The sequence below is a fragment of the Temnothorax curvispinosus genome, unplaced genomic scaffold (genome assembly GCF_003070985.1).
Source record: "Temnothorax curvispinosus isolate PA1 unplaced genomic scaffold, ASM307098v1 QBEX01007734.1, whole genome shotgun sequence".
Taxonomy (NCBI): Eukaryota; Metazoa; Arthropoda; class Insecta; order Hymenoptera; family Formicidae; genus Temnothorax; species Temnothorax curvispinosus.
The window spans coordinates 137,761-161,432 of NW_020217514.1; the positions used below are offsets into that span (position 1 = coordinate 137,761).

Below are 23,672 nucleotides of genomic sequence, written 5' to 3' on the forward strand. Positions count from 1 at the left end.
GAATCGACAGCGGTGAGCGGAGGCAGGCAGAACAGAACAGAACACTGGCAGAAGCAGCCAAGTAGTCGCGGAACCTGCTGCGTGGTCGGGAGTCTCGCGGGACGGCGGGTATCGTCGTGCCGCGTCGCGAAGCAAGCGTTCCGTCGTCGTCCTCTCCACGGACTCCACACGCTCCATCACTCTTTGAGAGAGCGTCGTCGGGGTCACATACGCGGCAAAGGTTCACGTACACGAGTGCGCGCGAGACCGAGGGAGGCCGTGCGGAGAGATGCCGGATGCGCTTTGACTGCCCGTACGCCGCCGTGGTCGCCGCAGCCGTAGCCGCAGTCGCTTCCTGAGGCGAGTCGTCCCCCCCGGCCGGAGATCGTCGGCCCCCGGGATCCCAGGACGCGAATGCGCGCTCCTCCTCGCGGTGCCGTCCTCGCGCGAGGATCGCACGCGTCGTCCTTCGTCCTCCCGGGTGCGCCGATATGCTGACGCTGCAGCATCCAACGTGAGTAGTAACCTGTCGTCCGATCCGGTGGCCGAGAGAGGCACCTTGCCCCCTGCTCGCCCCCCTCCGACACGCACACACACGGCTCCCGACTCCCGACTCGCGTGCGTGTCGCAACCGCACGCGCTTCGTCCACGCACGCGTTTTTTTTTTTTTTGAAGAACGGCGTTTTGGAGGAGAAGCGTTTCTTGTCTTTTTTTCTTCTTTCTCTCCGCCGTCTTTCTTTCTCTTTTTTTTTTCTTCCAGGAGCGAAATATCGCTTAGTTAGCGGCCGCTCCACTTTTTGCCCGCCTTTGCGTTGTCGCCGACACGCGCGTGTCTTATAAATCTCACGATTTTCTTCGTCCTTCTTCGCGTCTTTGAAACTCGCCGATCGGCGCGACGGCCGGGATATTTTTGATTCGTCGGCCGATCAGCTGTTGCCGTTGTCGAATATTGATTCTCGTTCGCCGCGCGAGGTTCTGAATTAATCATTGAGCTTCTCCGACACGCTCGAAGAGATGCGGCGATTCCGCTCTCCGAATTGTTGTCAGGGGGAAAAACCAGCCGTTTGTGGCCTTTCGCATGCACGAATCGAAGCGGCACGTCTATAGCTGCGACGTGTCGGCTTCCGTGCGAAAAATGTGCGTCGAAAGCGGAAGCCTGCCGTGCGAGGAAAAAAAAGGGAGAATTTTGCGCACGCGACACACACACACACGCGCACGAGCGCGCGCGCGCTGCGGCTACGTAAATTTGTTTAACAAATTTTTATCCAATTTTCTACACGGAAACCCGACACCGCGCGGCGCGGCGGCTTTGAAACGGCATTGCATATTTATCGAACGCAAACCGCCATCAATTGCTTTTAATTGAACGGTGTATTTAATACACGTCAGTAAAAAAAATGCCGCATCGATCATCGCGATTCAATTTCGGACGCTTATAACGTCCATGCAAACGTTACTTTTCACGCTTTCGACAGAAGACGCGCATAAATCACAAGCTGGGTCGTGCAGCAGCTCGAAAGTTTTAAAAACAGCGTCTATCCTAATTTATAAGACTTTTGGGAAAAATATAACAAGAAAGGGTTCCTACTATATATATATTACACGAAGCTGGCTGTATTGTCTCTGTCGAAAGACAGGCGCCATTAATTCAAGAAGAAGAAGAAGAAGAAGAAGAAGTACCAGCTCGAGGGAAAGCACGGAACACAGTCATTTTAACCGCTCGTTTTACGAGAATTTCAATACAATAGCGTATTACCGTAATAATTGAACTTAACGCGATACAATATTTCTCTCACTTTACAACGCTATCCATCGCGACTTATCCTAAAATCTCAGATTTTAATTCCGAGAACACCTTTTCAGCTCCCGAGCTTCTTCCAGAAATCTCGCGCGGAATCCGCTCGTATTACGTCACAGCAGCTCTCCGAGGACGGGTTTTTGCCGCGACTCGTCTCGAGTAGCCTCGTATCTACGTCTACGGAGCCGTCACCGTAATTGGAATGCCATCGTCTATCAATCGCACGCGCGATAAGAATGCGCTTGCAGATCGACTTTGTGACGCGCGTGTCTCCTCCGACGACCTCCCGGGCACGCGGATTTCATCATGCCGCAGATGTTCTCTCCTGTCTCGGCATCGGAAGCTTGCTCTCCTCGACCGCTCAAATATTCATATACCGCGCTCCGGTAGACTCGAGTTAATTGAACTATTAGACCGGCCGCCTTCTCGGCGTCTCGCCCCCGTCGTCGTTGTCATCGCCACCCCGACGTCGACGTCGCCGGAGCGCGGTCGGTCGGACGGTCGGTCGATCGCTGCGAAGATCGGTCAGCTTCCCGATAAAGTTCACGTCCGCATTCGCGTGCGACGACAACGCTTGCTCGGCCTATCGATTTTTCGCGTTTTACCGCAGGTCGTAAACATCCAGTTAACGTTAAGCGAGTTAGCGATTCTATATGCCTCTCTCTGGACACCGAGAGAGAAAGAGAAAGAGCTAGGCGATACCTCGGATCTTCTCTCCGTCGAAGCGGCTAAAGACGTGGGACGTAAAGAGTAAGGTTTAAATAAACGGAGGAATATTATTTCGCGGGTATTTTTTCGTGACTGCAAAAATACACGACGACTTTTCTCGCGAAACATCAAAGAGACCCCGAAGGCCAAGCGAGACCTTCACATTTCTGCATCGAGTCTATCGGTCCCCGCCCACCGGCGATCGTAATTGATCCGTAAAGCAGTGAACTCGCTTTAAAATCTCGAGTTTCACTTTAATCAATATAGTGTCGCGTGTTGCACGCCACGGTAAGTTCTTCCGATTACTATCGCGCGCACCCGGCGACGCTATATATTTTGTCGTCGCGATACGGATATCGAGACGGGTACGTTTACCCTTAGATTGGCTGTATTTCGATAGAGAGCCTACGCTGATAATGTGAACGCTGATAAAACTATTTCCCTTTCGGTGAAGACCCACGCTCGCTCTTTATCTCGCGTGGTTTATTATCGGCGAACACGACAGTGGACAGCGTTGGACATTCTCACTTTTCCTTAACATTGACTGTTAATTTTTAATATACTCTTCTTACATTGAAAAATTACGATCAGTTAGATACGCTCGGAATGCGACGGAAAATTTCAAAAGGAATTTTCGCGCGCTAATTTCGGAAGATTAAGCCATCGTCTCCTATCTAATTCCTTTTTAACGATTATGACCCTTTAAATATCCGCCCCGAGCGTCATTTCCAGTATCTTCAGAATTGAATTTAATTAGTCAATTAGCCCTCTAATTAAGGTTCAAGCGGAATTTTGCGCTCGTTGTTGAGAAGGTACAATCGCAAACAATTAAAACGAACGTCAAGTAACATTGAATAAAGTATGATCTCACGACTTTAGAGAGACGCAGAATTTCGTTCTTCTCGTAACAGTATCTTGGAACTGAAACGACCGATATATATTAAACAGATTAACTTCCTTTTCAAATCAAGCTCTGATAATTTCGAGCACGAATAAGAGCGTAAATTTTTATTCTGAGAGATCCGAGATCGTGCCGTTAAAATAACTAGTTCTTTTTTCGTTATAAAGATATTTACTAAAATAACTTACTGCAATTTAATTAGACTCTCATAAGACTGATACAGCGTCCTTCCTTGGCATCATTTACTTTCTAAGGGCACAGACTTGCTCCTTTGATCTTTGTCCTCTCAAATACCATTCGTCGACAATTCTTGTTTATTGAAATTACTCTTATTCTACACTGAGAAAAAAAATCGTTAATCCCAAGAAATATTTAGTCTGATACGTTCAACTAAACATTTTAGTTTAACTAAACATTAGTTGTTTCAACAATTTATTTAGTTTCTTTAATCAAGAATTAATTAATTTAACCAATGTTTAGTTAACTAACTAAAATGTTTAATTGAACGTATCGGACTAAATATTTCTTGGGATTAACGAATTTTTTTTCTCAGCGTACTTGTTGAAGTAATCTTTAAGTAAACGCTATTGAAAAAGAGATTGACAATGAGCCGCGTGTGTTGACTGATAGCTCGTGGAGATAAGCTCTCATTATGTATTATCCGTCGCAAAAAATTGAACCCGCGCGATAACGCAAAGTGCACGCTTCGTGCCACGCTAAGGATGACTTCACCCTTTAACCGGGAGAAAAGGGACCTTGGCATTAGCCTCTAATCGGCCGCGAAACGCGCATTATCCTGGCGTCTTGCTTTATCACACACGGGGCGCACAGACAGGGACGGTCACGTGTGAGAAAGGCCTGTGTGGGAAACCGCTAGGTTTTAAAACAACGAGGCGCAGCATTTCCCAGTTACGCGCGCGCGTACGTGCCGATTACGGCACGTCATTTATTACGCTTTATGCATTGCGATCCGTTAAAAATGGCTGCAGCGTCAGAGAGAACTCAGCGTCGGCGGCGGCGGTTTTTACAGCGGCCGGAAACGCGCCGCTGATGGTCACATAAGATTTCGAGAACGACCGACTTTTGCGCATCCAACGCGCGCGCTCGTCCCAATTGTACGGGACGTTTGTAATATCGCGCGGCGGCATCACGCTTCGAGAGTACGATTTCCCTCCGGTTTCTATTAGGTTTCCCGCGGTCCTCCTTCGATGGAGCTTCGACCTCTCGCAATATTGCCCGGCGATCCGTTTTGGTCTACGAACGTGAAGGAGCAGTTAAAATTGTAAATTTAATTCCGTCAGTTTTGCTCTTTTTTTAATTCATTATACATTTCCCCTTCGTTATTTCGCGTTATTTCAGCGGCACGTTAAAACAGAAACTTAAAAACAAGTTCCCGTCCGCGCAAGTTCCTTTTTAAATTTTCAATTAACTTCTTCCGATTGGCGGGATCGCTATTTCGAAGCGAAATTTACGAGAGATTATTATTTGTTCTTTGTAGAAATAATATTTATCCAACGTTCGCCTTGGCAAACTAACCGGAGCGCGATGTTTTACCATTATAGAAATGCGGAAAATGCATTGAGCATTGGCGATGCATTCGCAGCGGATTGCAACTCCGAGCTTGATCACCGTTAGCCTACGTTTTCTCTACGTTGTATCGACATTCAGCCACACACATATATATATATATATATATATATAACGTAACAACATTTGAAAAATGACGCTCAATACCGATCCGGAACTCGAGGGGGGAAGAGCCAGCTGGCTCTTTCCAGCGATATGCTTCGCTAACACCGTTGCACGCGGTGTAAATTGCACCGCAGATGCTGCCTCGTATCCCCCGCGCGCGCGTATATTACGCCCACTTAAAAAATAATCTAAACCACCATCGCAGGCATTCGCCTCCGTTCAACGTTTCGCGCCGCCGATGCCCGGTTTCCGCGTCCGTGATGGATGTATCGAGCGTTGGAAAGTCGCCCTTTGCGAAAATCCGGTCGTCGAATTTCGTCGATCCGCGCTATATCGTTAATTCGTCGCCTTTGTGCGGCACACCAGGTCGGGTCGATAGACTATTTTGCGCCGCGATCGGCGCCGGTCGCATCGGGCGACAAGGCCGTGACATTTTCCGTATACCGGTTTTCCGCGGCCTTTTGTAAGCCACGCGAGCGTTTCAAAACACGGGAGATACGGCTGGTTGTGTTCCCCGGTATACTTTGCGATAATACTTCGAGAGCTGCGGGGGCAGACGGCGACGACGACGTCGAAACGACGCTCTCGCGATGACGGAAAGAGCGACGCCGGGGAGCGTCGACGATGACGACGTCGAGCGAGCTGTAATAATTGGTGGGAAAAATGGAATTGCCGGTATATTAGCTTAACAATTAGAACCGTGCGATAACAGGAAGCGACGCGCGTTCTGATCGAGGAGTGACAATTATGAGTCGCCTAAGACGGGAAAGAGATTCGCGAAGCTCAACTAAATTATATTTCTGCACCTATAGAGATAAAGGAGCGTATCTCCATTATTAGAAATTTAAAGAAAACAGGATTTAAAGTTATTTCTATAGTACGACTTCTTCTAAACGTTGTATCTTAGGAACTTACAAGGAAAGGGTCAACCCTCGGGGTCACCGATTTTGTCAAAATTTTACTAAAATGTAATATTGATATAGAAGTGACAAATGCTGTACGGAAACGATGCGCTTCTCAACCGTTGCCGAGAAATTGCGATGTGAATTTTTTTTTTATTTTATTTTATTATCATTTTAAAACCGTGCATAAAATGTTCGTAAAATATTAGTAATATAGGAGTAATATTCTTCTTAAGCGCTTGCAGAATGCTCCTATATTACTACAACAAAAAAGAGAAATAGCATCTCGTGAAGATGTTATAAAAATTCACTCTTTAATATTGCATCAGTTAAATGCTCCGGTATTTTCACTTATGATTAAATACGCATAGTTTGCATCAAAACTGACGAGCGAACGGCCGAGCTTTTTGAATGTTAATGACGTGTGTTTTCCTGTCTCATTATTAAAAACAAAATATGCTTGCAAAAAAATTGGATTTATAAAGTGTGTTTGGTGTAAGTCAGTTTTATGTTTCACTTGTTTTTTTTATTTCAATCACTCTAAAGTTTGTAAAGTTACAGAGCAAGACGACGAACAATCGCAATCATTTTATTATAATATTCTTCCTTTGTACGCCTTTTTTATTGTAACCTTTTTTTATACCTATACAAAACTAATAAATCCAATAAATATACATACAATTTTTTTAATATTATGTAAATATATCCCCGCCAATATATATATATTTTTTTATTTATATTTTTTTTATTTTTATATATTTTTATTTTTTTTCTCGGCAACGGTTGAGAAGCGCATCGTCTTCGTACAGCATTTGTCACTTCTATATAAATACTACATTTTAGTAAAATTTCGACAAAATCGGTGACCCCGAGGGTTGACCCTTCCCTTGTTAGTAATAATGGACACATAACACCCTTTACTATACAATTTAAACTTCTGCACGGAGAGAATTTTTCGTTATATTTTACCGTTAAGTTCAATACAAACTTGGGACAACTTGGCAACCAAGGAATTTTTTAAATATACAAAAGACATTTTGCGAACAACGTGATAAAAATTACCAAGCACAGATTGGTGACTTTTGAAAACTTATTGAAATTTCCTAGATATATTTTAGTAAAAATCAAACATATTTCATATTTTAATGTAACAGATATTAGTATTTTTTATTATGGTTGATATTAATCAGAATAGCTCGCGTAAAATTCTTCGTAGCACATGTTGTCCCACAACTACCTATTTTCAGGGTAAATTCTAAGAGAAAATTCTGTCTGTGTGTATTGGAAAAAGTATTAACTCTAATTGTGACCAAAACTGGAAATACGATCCTTTACCTCTAAGCTACAGGTTTACAGAAGTCGCGCTAGATTTAAATTTGTCGTTTAGATTCGCCGTTCATTTAATGTTGAAAGGAGTCTATCGGTAATATCTGCGTCACATTTGGCAGCTCTGAACGATCTTATATTACTCCTTGTTTTGGATCGTATGTAGGTTTCGTCCACACTCGCTCGTCCCTGTAGAGTGGCTTCGTCTATTGTTTTCCTCGGGAAACGCACGAGCTTGAAATTCAATGTCAAAAGCGTGATGGAAATAGCGAGCTGTCGAGTGGCCAGAGAAAGTGGTGTGTGTATATCGATCCGCGCGGTGTCGCGCCGCAGAATTGTGTGCAAACAGAAACAGAAAATCCCTCCTCTCCTCCTGGATTAAATACTCGGAATAAACACCGCGAGAGACGGGAAATGAAGTGTCCGGAATATTGAAAGTAATGGCGAAAGTCAATGGACGAGACCACGCGTTCCGCGGATGTCAGCGGATTTATTTTTATTTCTGCAAACGAGCGCGATGCCACGTAGCGCAACCAACAATAGCGACGAGAGAGAGCTTACGCGTGTAGGCTCGTCAAGTGAGTCGATATCAATTAAGTCGATATAACAAAACAAAAATAAGTCACCTAATAAACGCGGCGTCCAATATTACAAGCTTCGATTTCAGGAGTTTCGCAAGAAAGTTCTCCGTTTGCTCGCGGTTTACTCGGGCGCGAGATAATTCTCGGGGGCGACACGTAATTTTTTCTGATATACGTAAATTGAATGAAACTCTCGCTGATGTCAGTGAAAAATAAAATTAATAAATAACGAGTGACGCAAGGGTCCTAGGGCGCTTTTACGTAACGAGATGCTGCAGGCCGCTCTCTCTCTGTGTGTGGCACGTGTCGTAAAACTGGACTATAAAAACATAAGGTTGCACTGACGTCATTATATACGATGTGACGTATAAAAGATATCTTTAACCTTCCGTTTACGCGGCCTGGTGAAGGTTACCGGGGTGCGCGCTTCAAAGGCCGCTCCAGGGGTGCGAATACAACCCTCGTAGAGAGGATTAATTAAACGTCGGTTAATTAAGCTTTCCGCGCGCGCGATAAAGTTTTTAATAGTGACGCAGGCCGCGTGTTTCTGACGAAGCTCTCGCGACAGCCGTCAATCGACCCCGTGGCTATTCGTGAAGCTTCCATTCTTAAAACTTCCGCGAGCTCGTCGCGAAGGATATTTTCGCGCGCGCGGCGTTGCTGTCAGCAACGATCTCTTCCCTCGGCCTTATCCCCGTTTCGCTAACGGGCTCGTTTAAATCTCATTGATTTCGACGCTTGAAATACATCGCAAGGGTGGAATCGGAAAGGTAAAGATTGGCTGTGCCAGCGGCGAATTGGCGCGGTTGGAAATGCATATAAGTCGGCGAAGATGCTGGTATACAATTGATCGGTCGGTCGGGCTCGATATAGACCAAACCGGAAATCTGTGACAGAAAGACCGATACATTTTACGTCATGTGCATTTTCCTGAGCGTGAAGGTCATTACGAACATCCACGTGTTACCCCGATGGCATTCTATTCAGTCGCGCGCGTTTGCGTTTATTTCGAATCCAGAGAACCGCCCCTTTCTCATTCAATAAACTGACAGACGATAAGTCTCCGCGGCTGTTCCATTCAAACGTCATTGTCGCCGGGAAAGAGCGAGGGAGGGCCGAAAGAAAGAAAGATATCTTGCCGCCGACGATCGTTCTCAATCCCCCCTTTGTCGCGCTAACGACTGTCGATGCGCTGTCGGGAAAAAGTCCCGGAAGACCCGGAAGAAAATACGGTTTTTCCTACGGAAAATGGAGCGTTACGTCGCCTCGCGTTTCTCCGCGGCCGTGTAATTCGTGTAATCCGCTTGCGGAACACGAACGGAATAACAAACAATTACTGGCATTTAGCCGCCCGCACGCGGTGCTCGCGCACACATGGCGAACCATTGGTTGCCCGCAGAAATTACGCGGAACTAGACACGATGAACGCATCCTGGCCCCTCCGCGCCGCCGCGGCTGTCGGATATGCTAGGCTAGCGTTTTATTACGCGTAGCAAATAATCAGAAAGTTCCAGGCGGAAACGGCGCGCGATTCACAAAAGGCTCCGCGCGAGCGGCCCGAAAATTCATCGCGCGTTTTGAAATGTCGAGTTAACGCTTTGCGCTCGAGTGTAATTGTACAGCTAAAGTAGGTTTGTTGTAACTGTTGCTTTGCCACATCTCGTCGTAACAACGTGCTCGACGATGTTGGTTGTAAAAGGTCGAGAGCCATACAATCTTAAGAAAAAACGCGAAAAAATATATAATGTAACAATATAATATTATATAATATATACTTAAATATATACTTAATATATACTTTAATTTGTAGTGTCAAATTAAAAATGACTCAATTTGAGTCATTTTTAAACATTCTTATAGGTCGCCACTAATCCTACCAGTCCTATCCAATATGTCGTTAATTTAACTAAACTAAAAATGATAAATTTTAACACACATAAGATAGTTAAAAATAACAAAATGCTATTTAATTCAAGGTACTGGTTTAAATTTCATCCTTTAATATTTACAGTGCATTGTAATGTACAATATATGTTTTGTCAAAAATTACGAGATGTAACGCACCGTGCGTTGTACGTATAAATTCAACCGCAATACATGAATTTAGTTTAGCGCGCGATAGCCGCAGTAATTTCCGTTCGGCGCGTCCTCTCATTGAAAGAGAAAAATATCTCCCATCGTGAGCCTTAGGAGGATACATAGCGAGCTCGTATGTGGAGCAAGGCTACGTGCTGGGGCAAAAATATTTTAAATGTAACATATCTGCGCCGCAGAGCCGTTCTCCCGCACTCTCGACCCCTTCGAGATTCTGCCACGCTCAATAGGACCTGTCAATAGGAGGCAAGTTTTAGGTGAGAACGTGAACAACCGCGGAGGGAGGGTGGTGGCGAATTGATTCCGCCGGAGAGAGCCGGGAATCCTTTTGCACCGTTCAAGGATAAAGCTGACGTTTCAATCGCCTTGTCCTGGATTCGGATGGGGCACCTCCCCCGACAGTCTCGCCCCGAGTGGCGAAACTCCATCCGTCCGACATTCGGACCCTTTACTGCCCTCGCAGTCCCCCCTTCCTTCTGTCCACCCTCCGGATCTAAGACCACCGGCTGCGCGCAGTTCTATACGCGCGCCGGTAATTGGCTAATTAAGTCGCCCTCACGCTCGTGCGTCGCTCGGTGTCCTGATAATTTAGTCCCGGGCTATGGTCTATGGGTACCCCCTTCCTGCGGCGTACAACACAATGTAGGTCAATTGCTGCGCGTGTACCATAAACTGTTGACCAGGCGGATTCATTCGACACATCCGTTGATGGTTTACGACCAGGGGACGCTGCTCGGCTTGACGTTTTTGCGGCTACTACTACGCGCTTAACGCGTCCGTCGACATTCGGAACATGGGGTACGCGTTACCCGGACGTACAAAGCCGCCTTTCATCTCACGGCGTCTTTGATTTATCTCGAGTCCGATTTTACCGGAAAGGCATCGACGCTTCTTGAGCTTTTAAACGATCGAAGGTGAAGGGACTCTAAGTTTCAGAGATATGGATACGGTAAAATCTTGATAGAGATTGTAAAATCGCATTCTATGTCGAGTGGATTTGGATAGACTTGTAATACTACAGACTTGTAATTGTCTAGCTGCGAAAAATCGATGCAAATTGCAATGAAGAAGATCCGTGGGTGAAACGCGGCACGCTAAGTATAGGATGTTCTGTATAATCGGTAAAATTTCACGTTTTTCTCGAGATGGTAAATACGTAATTGCGGAAGGCGAGGGCGGTCGTCCTCCGCACATCTTAACCCTTCATAGGTATGTGGGGTAATAACTGCTCATCTCTATTATCGTAAACTAGGTCCACGCTCCACGTATACATATAACTTCAGGATACAAATATAAGATAGTTCGTCTTTTTACTCCAGTATTGTAATCTATAAAGGTGTAATCTATAAAGGTGTGTTAATTTGATCTCGATATACATATATGCATTTTTGCACGATCATACGATTTTAACATGTCGACATATAAAGAGAATTTTGATTTGCAAAACCAAACAAACATTGATAATAAAAATGATAAAAACACGTTTGATACTACATGCTTTACTCTGTTTTCATATAAAAAATAATATTGTAATCTAAAAGTAGAAGTTAATTTAATTCGATTTATACGTATTTTTGCGTGATCGCGCAAATTTAATATATCGAAGCTGTAAATATATATACCCATAAAGAGAACTTTGATTTAAAAAACAACATATAAACATACAAAAGTACATTTAAACATTTAATTCTCCTGATCCATTCTCACAAAAAATAATTAAAAATCATAATTATTATAAGACAGCATGTGTGTGTACGTGTTCAATTAATCTTCCGTTCTTTTCTCTAAAGACGAGCTTAGAGAGTCGAATCTCACGCTGTCAGAAATAATCGCTTATTACAATAAACATTTTCTGCAATCGTTCGGTCGCCTAAGCAGCCTTCTTTTTAACGGTCCTGGCGAGCGACCGTTGCTCGGCAGGACCTCATAGGCAGCTTCTATTTGCATCTAGCAGATTGTTCAAACAACGACTGACGGCAGGGGTTCGAGTGGCTGCGCGTAGGCGGTTGTCGTGCGTGCGATAACGCGTATATGCGTGAGGTCTCTACCGGAGACGCAAATTTTTCGAGAAATTAATCGAATTTCTTTTCTTCTTCAGCGGCACCACAGCTCAATATTGTACCTATTCCTGAAGTTCGGCCTTTATCAAAATCCGAGGCCTCCCTTCTGGTTTTTTTAACAATAACCTTTTTTAGCCTGGTTGTTAGCCTACCTTTTTTAGCCTGGTTGTTAGCCTAGCGCCTAACCCCCAACCTGGAGGATCAGTTCTCAAATATAGAGGGGTGCTCAAGAGATACGAGATACACTCTCGGTGGGTTGCTATTAACGCTTCCGAGAGGTGGCGATCATATAACCACGCTCTCCTCTTCTCACTTATGGTCCACGGACCGTCGCGCGAACATTTGGAGGAGGAAACTCGGCAACTCGGCTGGAAAACGTGGAATCCCCGCTGCGAGAAGGAAAGAGACGCGCCGGGGAGGGGGGAGAATTTTTATCTTTCCACGCACACGTGCACACAACGTGCGCGCGCGTGGGATCCTGCCTTTCGAAGTTCCGTCACGTCCGTCACGTTCGCTCGCAATAACGCGATCATCGGTGTGTTACTGCGATCTCGTCCATTTCGACATGTCGGGTGTACACAATTCGCCGATGCAATTTTTCTCACCGTGACAATAAGATTGATTTGGAGTTCTCGTTCGCCGGTCGGACGATTAGGACCGACATGGTCTTTCGACGCGCTCGAGACGCTCACTGAAACGCGAGATAGATATGATTTCACTGCCGGAATGAGATCGGAGGCTCCGCGAGCTTCTCGTTCATCGTACGGAGTTTCATTTCTTCGAACGCGGAGCAGAACTATAAATGATTACGGACGCGACACGAGACTCGGCGCATTGCGAGCGGTCGAGCATGGAATAGCTTTTTGCGTTAAAAGAAAATGAAGAAGATCGTCAAGCAGATATATGCGTCCGTGGTTTACATCGACGACGACATCTCGCTGGACGCATATAATCGAATTGTTAATTCGCAGTGTCAAATTATACTTAATATATTAAATATTAAGTCATTCCTATAGTGGCCACTGCTTCTACTCGATATGTCGTTAATTTAACTGGAATAGAGTTAAAATAATACTGTTTTGCGTAAAAATATATAATAAATTTCGACACACACGGTAGCTGAAAGTAACAAAATGTTATTTAACCCGGGGTATTGGTTCAAATTTCGTCCTTTAATATCTTTTTCTTTTTAATTCGCCGATTCGACAGGAAATGACGATTCGCTGGCGGCCGGTGTCGGTTTACCCGCGCGCGTGTGCCAGGCGTGCGAATACTTACACGCGCGATCGCGATCGGCGATGCGTGTCCTGGCGACGGCGGTTGTCCAGTCGCGCAGGTTGGGACATCTCACGCTTACGCGCACGCTTTCGTATACGCTGGCCACGGATGGATACCGTTCGCGTTGAGCGCATCGTCGTCGGCGACGGACACACGTAGGCACACGCTTTGCCGCGATATTATCGGCCGCCTTTACGTGGCCCCGCGTGCGCGTGCACGGAGACGCTGGAGTATGCGTGTGCTTCTCTCGCGGCGGAGGAGAAGGACTCGCCGCCCGAGCTTTTTGCTCGGTCAAGTCGAACGATTTCGCTGTTTCAACGAGAGGTATACCTGGTATACCGTTCGCCAGTTCCCCGTTCTCGGACCGTGTGGGACGCAGAAATTTCGCGGGGTACCGATACCTTCGCCGCTCGGCGGTGCCGAAGTTACCGCCAGATTGAGCGAGAACTCTCATTACGCGAAAAGCGCCTTTATAATCTCCCGACAGAACTCCATAATTAGTCTTTTGTAAAATTTAGAAAGTGTCCTTTTTATCTCCGATACGTTTAAACTTGATAAATTGCATCTAATTGGTCAAAGTTGGAATTGGTAAACCAGACGACGCCGTTTGAACGATAGACGGACAGAGATTCTTTGTGCATGCTGCAAATTACCTTAAATCAGCTTACGATTGAAACTTATTGAGCTGTCGCCTTCTCGAACCACATGTACGGCGATTATTCCAATGGATATAAATGGATAGTCGATGAGGGCCTTAACCCTTAACTGTGAATATACTTTTATTACACATTAATGGATGTGACATTCTAAAGATTCTTATTTTTATGAAGAGAAAAAGAGAAATGAAAATAATCTCTTTTTGCACATTTACCGTTGTATTCTTTCGTATTTTAGTTACGCATATAGAATCAAATTTTATTTGTCTTTAAATAAAATTTGATTCTGTGTAAGAAAGCGGCAAAAGTTCCGGTGACTCCACAATCGAGGATTAATTTGCTAAAGCCGGGGAATAATAAACTCTAGGTACTATAAACACTGTGTTATTTTCACAAACTGCTTTGTGTCTTTGTAATTAAAAAAAGTCTTAAAACAATCTTGACATTTCTACTAGTATAATTCGGGTTCAAGGACCAAACTTAATTTAAAATATTCCAACAATTTCGTGCGTTATTGCGTTTTGAGCTCTTAGATTAGCTGGAGCTTGATAAATCCCCACCTTATAACGATCGGAGTTATTTTTATATTTTCACTTTAAGCTCTTATAACGCCGGCTTTCAAACCAATTTAGGTGACATTGTTACGAGATCCACGGGCGCGAGCTGTCGAGAGCGAGTGACGCACCTTTTCGTCGCGATCTAAATTGGAGTGGCTTATTGATAGGGGAGGATCCGGTAAAGAGGAGTACAGGTGCTCCTCCGGTGTCGCCGCGCGTTTATATCCCTTTGTGAGGCAAACAGGGGGTAGCCCCCCAGCATTACAGTCGGTGTTATGGTAATGAAAGGCATCTGGCCGCGATAGCATTGAATGCAATCAGCCCGATAAATATTAAACCAGCCGCGTGAACTGGCACTTTCCCACTCGACGCACTCCGTAACGCCAGCTCCGTAACGCTTATTAATTCTATACACGGCGCACGAAATTTTCTTAATACTCCCGCCGGAACAATGGTCTTTATATTGAAACTATCAAATCGCGCCGCGACGAATTTACGCCTCCAATAATAACGTAACTACGAATAAATTAATTCATTAACTCCGTAATGAATACAACGTTTTCTAAAAAAATGGAAAGATCTATTTCGCGATGAGGCTGAGGATCTCCCATCGCGTATAGGATCGCGTGGGGAAAACAATAGCGTCGATCTCGAGCCTGTTTATTAATATCCCCGCTTGTGACTTATCGCTTTTATCTCTCGTCTATCTCTTTCAGAGAGGAGACAACAGCTCGAAAATGGGGCCGAGACGACGGCGTAACAAACTGAGCGGGACGTTCACCATCAGGCAATCAGCTTAGATCCCGTGAAAGAAGATGACGGCTGCCATGGCCCGGCTGCCCTGCAAGCAATCGTCTTCGCCCTCGCAGCAGACGCGAATGAATTTCGGGAACCCCCGGAACCCGTACTGGGACATGCAGCAGGCCCGGCATCCCGCGCCGCCGTACGTCAGAAATCATCATCGGCACATCGACCATACAGGTGAGGAGCCCGTATATGCGAACCGTGTGCGCATCGCGAATCGCATCTCGAATCGATGCGTCAAGGCGTCGCTATTATTGACGAGTGCACTTGCTTTCAAAGGGGAAGGAAAAAAAATGAAAGAAAGAAATCTCTACACGCGTTTCTCGAATCGCTCCAAGTCCCCGCCAGATGCGAGACGAATTTCCGCCATGTGCCGATGACAAATTCCGTTGCTGGCGAATCAGCGAGCTTACGCCGAGCGAAAGCGTACGGAAGGGAAATATTGTCGGTTTTGAGTTATCGCACGAGGTTGCGTGCGCGAATTAACTCGAAATCGAGTTTTATTCAGCGATGAATTCATTGCCATCGCTTCCGTTCCAGTTTTTTAAACATTTTATTTCCCGATATACGCTTTTCTAAATATACTGGCTAAATATACTCGCGGAGAGTTATACGTTTCGCAGTTACGTCCCCCGCGATGAGAAATTATCCGTTCCATTTTTCGGCTTTACGACAATACGGATTATCTTCGTCATTAACGTACCATTGTGCGCGATCGCGTCACGTCCGATTAAGGACGGACGCCGATAGTCCGATAGCCTCGTTTCGACAATTTATAGCGAGCGCAATGCCGCGATTCGATCCAACGAATTCAGCGCTGCGATAGCACGTCAACCAATACGCTCCGCGATAGTGAACTATGATTCTCTCAAAGATCGACATTAATTTTCTCTAACTGCGACGGGTTCCTTTATTTAACACGAAAAGAAATGCCTGATGGATATTAGCCGAAGTTTCACATCTACGAAAATACTTGCGATGAAGTGTCTATTGAAAAGGAAAAGGAAAATTATTGAAGTTGCGTTATCACTCGTGCCTAAATCGCATTGAATATAGGAAGCTTGAAGAAAAATGAGCAGAAGGATAAATTACACAGAAAAAAAGAAGTATTAAATGAACACTCATATACTCTCGTATATCGCAACAATCTATAATGTTGAGTTTATAATCTATAATGATGCAATGAGATTATATTGCGTTAAACGAAGAAGACTTGCATGAATAAAGTCATTTATAGAATTCAACCAAGAAAAAAAAGTTGAAATAAAAAGTTGAAATTCTCATAAGAAGATTATAGATATATGCGTATATACAAATAAGTTTCGATTTGACATTTCCTTTTTTTCTTTGTATAACGTTTATATTATATACTATATAGATAAGTTATGATTAGAAGCAAGTAATTATAAGTAATTATTGATAAACTTGTAAATACCATGAAATTACAATCAATTCTTAATTAATTTTAATTTGATTGAAATTTACACCGGAACCTAACGAAGAGATAGTCGTGCAACATGAATGAGCAAGCACGAAGCGATAGAAAGTCCATCGGAGTTTTTATATTCTCCCCGTCGAGATTTCGCCATATGTTACAGTACGTGGCCTTGACGTTGCCTCTGTCGTACCGGCTCTCTTTTTCTTTTCTTTTCTTTTTTCTCATCGCCGGTATGTGTCCCATCAGCTATTATCCTGGTCGGTGGTTGCTTCTCCGGGGAGTAGCGCCGGGTTTTATCGGGCCGGCGTACTCCGCGGGGACATGTGCGTGTCGGACGACGGCGGGCACATGTCGTCAATCATGTCGGCGACGCGAAAACAGAAGGAGAACCAAGAGGCGCAGATTCGCAGATGTTGCCTCTGCCGTTCGTCGGCGTTGCTCGCCCTCGTCGTTAACACTTGCCCTCGGCACACAAGCGAAGACGTTGCTTCGCCTAGATATCTGTACGTCGCTTCGCGATGACGCGATCGACGTCGACGATGCCATATAGGAACGTGTTGAACAGATCAGTTCTGACGACAATGAAAGGAATCGTTTCTCGGTGGCGAGAAATGATTGATAACGAGGCGATACGCGCCGCGCGTCGTTGATTAAAACCCAGCGGACCAGCTGGTGACTGAACCGCGTTCTCCGCGCGCCGATATGTTCCTCTTCCTATAACATATCGGGAATATCCGGTTTGCGGATCCGCGCGCGGAACGAGATTATCGCCAAATTGCCAATTAGTATAAGTAAGATTATATGTGAAAGCCGCTCTAATTGGCGGGACTCTATTTCGCATGCAACAGCCGATTCGTACGTTCCGCATTAGCATTTCATCACGTTTCTTAATAAACGCCTCGCGCTCGCGCGCGCGGATTGAATATTAAACAGTCTCGCTCGTAATTATTCGAAACAATTTCGTAGCATCGACTTATTCGGATCATGGACTTTTCTGCGCGCGTCCTGGAAGTGTGCACGCCTCGCGCGTATTTTCTCTCTGTAATAAATGAAAATTGCACGTGAGCAAACGCGATAACGGGTTTTAGAGTAAGCGAAGGCGCGCGGATGTCCGTAAAATACTTGTTCATAAAACGATAAGCCACGAATATAAGCCGAGGCGACGCATACCTGCGTGAAATGCGACACTTCCGGGACACTCGATAAGCCTAACGTAAATATCGGAGATGAAAGGCCCTGTTGGGAGCTAATATTCTAAAGAGGAGAGCCGCGGCTTTCATAAATTTAGCGGCTACGTGGGGGACACCGCCGCCGTCGCACGTGGTTCAACCAGATAGACCGGGTATATGAAATCGGGCACGAAAACGGTGTCCCCTTCCAGGAAGCGGATTATTTACGCCGGTAGTGGTCTCGCCAGTTCCTTAATTTTTTTCCTTTTACGCCACGTGCGTGCCGCAGGGAAGCGGAAGAGCGCCGTGGAGCTGCTGCAGGAGACGAAAGCCTTCTACGTGAAGAGCGAGACCGTGCTGGACCGGAAGCAGGAGCTGAAGAACAGCGGCCACTTGCAGGTCTCGCAGCTGAGCGCGCCCGGCGCACCGCCGCCGAGATTGCTGCGGAAATGCACCGGCAACTCGTCCGCCTGCCCTATGCAGCCGACGTCGCCGTCGCAGTTGCAACCGACTCCCATGACGCCGCCCTGCTGCTGGGTTTCGTGTCACGAACAGGACAGACGTAAGTCACCGGCAGAACTCTTGCGAGGATAATCCCGGCACACGTGGGACGGTCTGATCAAAAAGATCTGCGAAATTCTATTTTGTTTGAAAGAAGCTCCAGCTAGGTTCTAGAAGAATCATATCTTCGATGCAGTTTCGAATGTTTCGTTATTTTTGCATTTTTTAAATTATTAATTATCTTTTAAAGTCTATTGTCGTTCCTGTTTCGCAGTAGACGGTATTCTGAGTCCTCAACAAACACTGCCACCCGCGCTGCCACCGAAGAGTCCACGTTTGGTTCCGGTTCCCCAAAGACGGACGATTTCGGGGCCCCCGAGCGGTACCGGGGGCGAGCTGCAAACAAAGCTGCGTCGACTGCTGAACACCGACAGCAAGGAGAACATGTTCTTTCCGGACAGTCCGCCGCAGAGTACGGCGCAGAGCAACGGGCTGCCGACGCGAGAGGAGAAATTCCGATACTCGCCCGGAAGTCTCTCGCCCGGCTGTCGGGACGAGGATCGCGTCCTGGTGAGGAGGAAATCGCATATTGATCTTCGCTCCGTGTTATAATACCGTCACTCATCTTTCGCATATAGTCGCTATTTTAAGCTTCTTATTGATGCATTCCAGCGTACATAAATTATACACACACACGCGAGCGCGTATTTTTTGTCAACGGAATTTATACACGCGGTTTATCAATGAACACTGCGTTGATTGTATCGTTACACGTTGCGCTATTTGTTCCGCAGCATTGCGCGCCTCAAGACGTTCGCTTCAAGTTCGGCAGAAGCAACTCGCACTCGCACACTTCCGGTAGGTCCGGTCGGAAGTCGAACAGCTCCCCGTCGGTGGAAAATACGATATGCCACAAGTCGCTGCCGGATCTTCACACGAGCACGCGTCGCCGAGCGTCCCTCTCGCCGCGCGCATCCACGAAAGTAGCCGCGAAGCCGACCGCTCATCACCAAGCTACGATCACGAGCAATTGTCCGGACTATGAAACTAGCTCGGACTATTCGGACCACAGTTTTAAACGCGACGCCGTTTGTTATCGCAGGTAGGTGATTTAGCGGTGAATCATCACCGTTTGATAACGGTAAAAATTGCCGAGTACATTATATCCGGTTCTACAGCAACTTTTCTAGCCGACTCCAAGTGAAAACGTGATTAATTGGTACAGCTTCTTATCTAACTTTCAGTTCTCGCCATATCAGGCGATCTTTGGGATCCGGTGGTGGCGATGCGAGCAGCGTGTTATCCTCGGGCGGACGAACGCAAAAGTCGTCGGGTTCCAGCAAGTTGAGCCACGGTGCGACAGCTAGAGACTCCGGCGGTTCCTCTGGACACTGTACTCATCGTAGCGAACCAGCACCTAGGATACAGGTATAAACCGGGATATCTGACGAGATATATATATCCCAAGCATAAGACTGTTTGACCTTAATCATCGTCGATCTCTCGCAGGATTGCTGGGCTCACATACGCAGAGACAGTGGCGCGTCCACGCAACATTCTACCGAGAAAGATAGATCGAGGAAAGGTAGCTACATCGGCGGGACACCGCCGTCCGTTGTGAGACACTACAGCCCGGATTCTGAAAGTACCAATAGTCAAACGGACTACAGCCCGACTTGTAACTCAAGGTATTTTAGATGCCCTCCTCTTTCAATCGCCTGAGATGTTTGTAAATTAAGATTTAGAACGCCTATTGTCCACCCGAAGAAAATTAACAACACGACAACGTTTTATAATTGATCATTAATTTTATCCTTCTATTGTGACTTTAGGTTCTCCGACGGTTGGAAGGAAGGTCGCGGTCGACCGATCCTACGATCGAAATCAGACATCAGCGATCGATATTGGCGTCAGGATAACGGCCGTTCCAGCAAAGTATCCTCCCGCCCGCCGCGATCGATGACTCAGCTCGAGAACTTCTTCGACCGTTTAGGACTGGACTCGGATAACTATCAGCGTATAACGGAACCTGAGTCCAAGTCGTCGTCGCCCGTATTCTTCGACAGCGTCAGCTCCGTGGATTCGGCGTTGGGTCTCTACTCCTGGGTCGGCACTAATCAGACGAACCAGGGTAGCCAGTGGCAAAACAACTGTAGTATCGGCATGGGTAACGACGAGTCTAACCAAAGGGTAAACGATCCGCCGAGTATCGTCGAGCGAAACGCACGTATTATCAAATGGCTTTGCCAATGCCGCAAAGTGCAGTTAGGATACAGTTAAACAACGATTTTCTCAGCGTGACTAAATCCTTCATTTCCAATGACAGTACATTCAAATCAACGATGTGGTAGTGTTTGCCATTCTACAAACGATACATAATAAGATATATCAGACACTCCGCAGAAATTCTGAATTTATATGTTTCTCATAAATGTGGAATTGATTGTCAACCTTTCCTCTTCCTTTTTACAACTATAATATTTAATAATCATTTAAGGATTTTTATTAATCCTGTATTAGCTGTTCGTAAGATTAATATCGTTTTAATTTATTACGATAACAATAGACAAAACTGTGCCATTTATAATCACTTGTTACGGTTCTATACGGTTCTGTGCCTTTTATTGTCGTTACATATTCAGGGTAAAGAAAAAAAGTCTTAAAAAACGTCTTTACGTGATATTGCGTTAATTCGTATATTAAAATTTATATAGACAATTTTAATGTTTAATATTTTTGAAGGCACACACATTAAAAAATTTGCTTACATTTAATACTATTCTCGGACACAAATTTATTACTATATTTTAATATCATTAATTTTGTAATAAGTCTACGATATGTTGAGCGAATATTTTTCCTATTTAGCAAAGCAATACTAGATTATTACAAGACTATTAGTAAAGTTGTATGTAAGGTACGTGGAATTTATTACATTTTGATGTAAAGTTGTATAAATTTAGCGATGCGTGTTTCTCATTTTCAATCTTGAGAATGATTAGTTGATTTGTAGTGAGAAAGTACTCAGACGAAAGATATTTACCTCGACTTTATGAAAACTTATAGATCTAATTTCATAAAAAAAGAATTAAAAAATGTTGCCTTTACTCTTGTTGGTTTCTAAAAACCACATATATTTAAAGTGAAATAAGCGTTCAATTGATGTTAATATTCGACGAAATTTAGAAGGTGATCGATGAGTTACAAAAATAGCTTGGTGTTAAATGATAGACGAAAATATGATTCCAATTTTGTAGTTTAGTAGGAATTGATGTGATTTACATTAATACTGTATAAAGTGAAAACGCTCATTTATCATTGTTCTATTTTAATAATAATCTACAAAGGTTCGCATTATCTTCACTGCATTAGCCTTTACGCTCATCAATTTTTGTTTTAATCATCATACGACGTAAATCATACAACGTAAATCATACAAATATAGTAAACATATATTTTCTAAATTTACTTGAAACTGATCTGATAATACGCTATATTTACAAAGACTGCGTGAACTCTACAAATGACATTAGCTTACTATATGAATCTTAACGCGCCTTGAGTTTTTCTTTCGCCGGTTTTATTGCACAGAGATTTATTATCGTACTTACAAGGAAATGTGTAATGCAGAAACTTTGGTGCATTGATAATACAAGATAATTAATTTAATTTCGTTATGCCAATCAATGTCGCATATTTTTTTATTCCAAGAATCGCATATTTTACATTTTAATAATGAATATATGGCAATTGTACTTACAGCTTATTTAATTTTCAATATTTTTATATCTTGTATTTAATTGCAATTAATATGTGACAATGCACACATAAAGTATAATATCTCTCATTTCCGCGCACATGTATTTATGCAATTCTTTTGATGGAATAGAAATATAAAATATTATTAATAGAGAATCGATCACAGTCGACTCTTTGTTTTATGAAGTTTCGTATTGTGATTTCCGTTTTCTGAATCGATTGTAACTTTGTCAAATATTCTCCTTTTACTGATATTTACCACAGTGAATGAGAAAGAAAGTGAAAGGCAGAGCAGTTATTTAGATAGCAGATTCGCATGTGTGTTGTTAGGATAAGAAAGTGGAAGACTGAAAGGAAACTTGATCCTGATAACTTCGTAAAACGGGGGCTCGACCGTATTTTACGAATAAGAAGATTCTGCATTATCTAATCTCTTATTTTTTTAAATAAAAGAACGCTTCTATTTTTGCTGTGCGATAACAAACGTGATCTTCATCCGCATAATTCACGTAGAATTTACTTAATGAATATCTTCTCCGGCTATTTAGTTTCTCCCTACTCTATGGCAATCAAATGGTAGTGTAAGAAACTTTGGACGTTCACGACACTTATGTGATTCATATATTCTTGTAACACGCGATTTTTGTGTAATACAAAATACAGTTATTCTCGAACTTCTCTAATTTCAGATAGATGTTTTAAATGTGTACTCGACAAGTTTCGCGCAACTAAAATATGATACAGCATTTAAAAGTAGAGAGAGAAGTTGATACCATTATCTACATATAAAGCCTTGAATTCGTTTCGAGCAAGCAAGTTTGAAGAGTCTTTATATACGGGGTGTCTCAGGCATTCTATGCCGGACTGCAATTGTTAGAGGCCAAATTAAAAATCTAATTGTAAATAGATTTGCTTCGCTATCGATGCGTTAACCAATTTTACAGTTAAGTGACCGAAAAATTACAGAATTTTGGTAATTAAATTTTAGATTTTCGGTTCAGATCTTAGTTGCCAAAATGTTGAATGTTAAAGATTAAGAAATTGCGCGAAGAGAAATGGCATCGAGTTGACTTCAAAATTGCCAAAGAATCTAAACTCTTGACAGTAAATTTGAAGTGCCTGAGACACTATGTATATAGTATTATATATACATAGGCGTAATAGTAGTGATAACTAGCATTTGCTATACTTACAATCTTCGACGAGGAGATATAAAGAATTTATAAAGTTTATAATCGCTGCTGTAGTAGTCAATTGTAAAGCGTTATGGCACAAAATTAGACATGCGACTCAAATATATACTTGTAATATATACATATATATATATATACGTATATAATATATATTTTATATACGTATAATATATATTATATATTTATATATAATATATAATATAATATAATATATATTATATTGTATATATATATAAAATGTTTCCTAAATTTTTCCGAAGTCATACGATATTATTT

At 43.8% G+C, this 23,672-nt stretch overlaps 1 protein-coding gene across 1 annotated transcript; it reads left to right on the forward strand.

The window, feature by feature from the left end:
- The first annotated feature begins 9 nt into the window (after positions 1-9).
- Positions 10-21,529, forward strand: LOC112457302. The gene is made up of 8 exons (XM_025020252.1): positions 10-493; positions 15,249-15,513; positions 18,233-18,505; positions 18,719-19,014; positions 19,239-19,546; positions 19,689-19,872; positions 19,954-20,132; positions 20,277-21,529. The coding sequence occupies exons 2-8, from the start codon at positions 15,348-15,350 to the stop codon at positions 20,722-20,724; spliced, it is 1,854 nt and encodes a 617-aa protein (XP_024876020.1). The 5' UTR covers positions 10-493; positions 15,249-15,347; the 3' UTR covers positions 20,725-21,529.
- Positions 21,530-23,672: the final 2,143 nt, after the last annotated feature.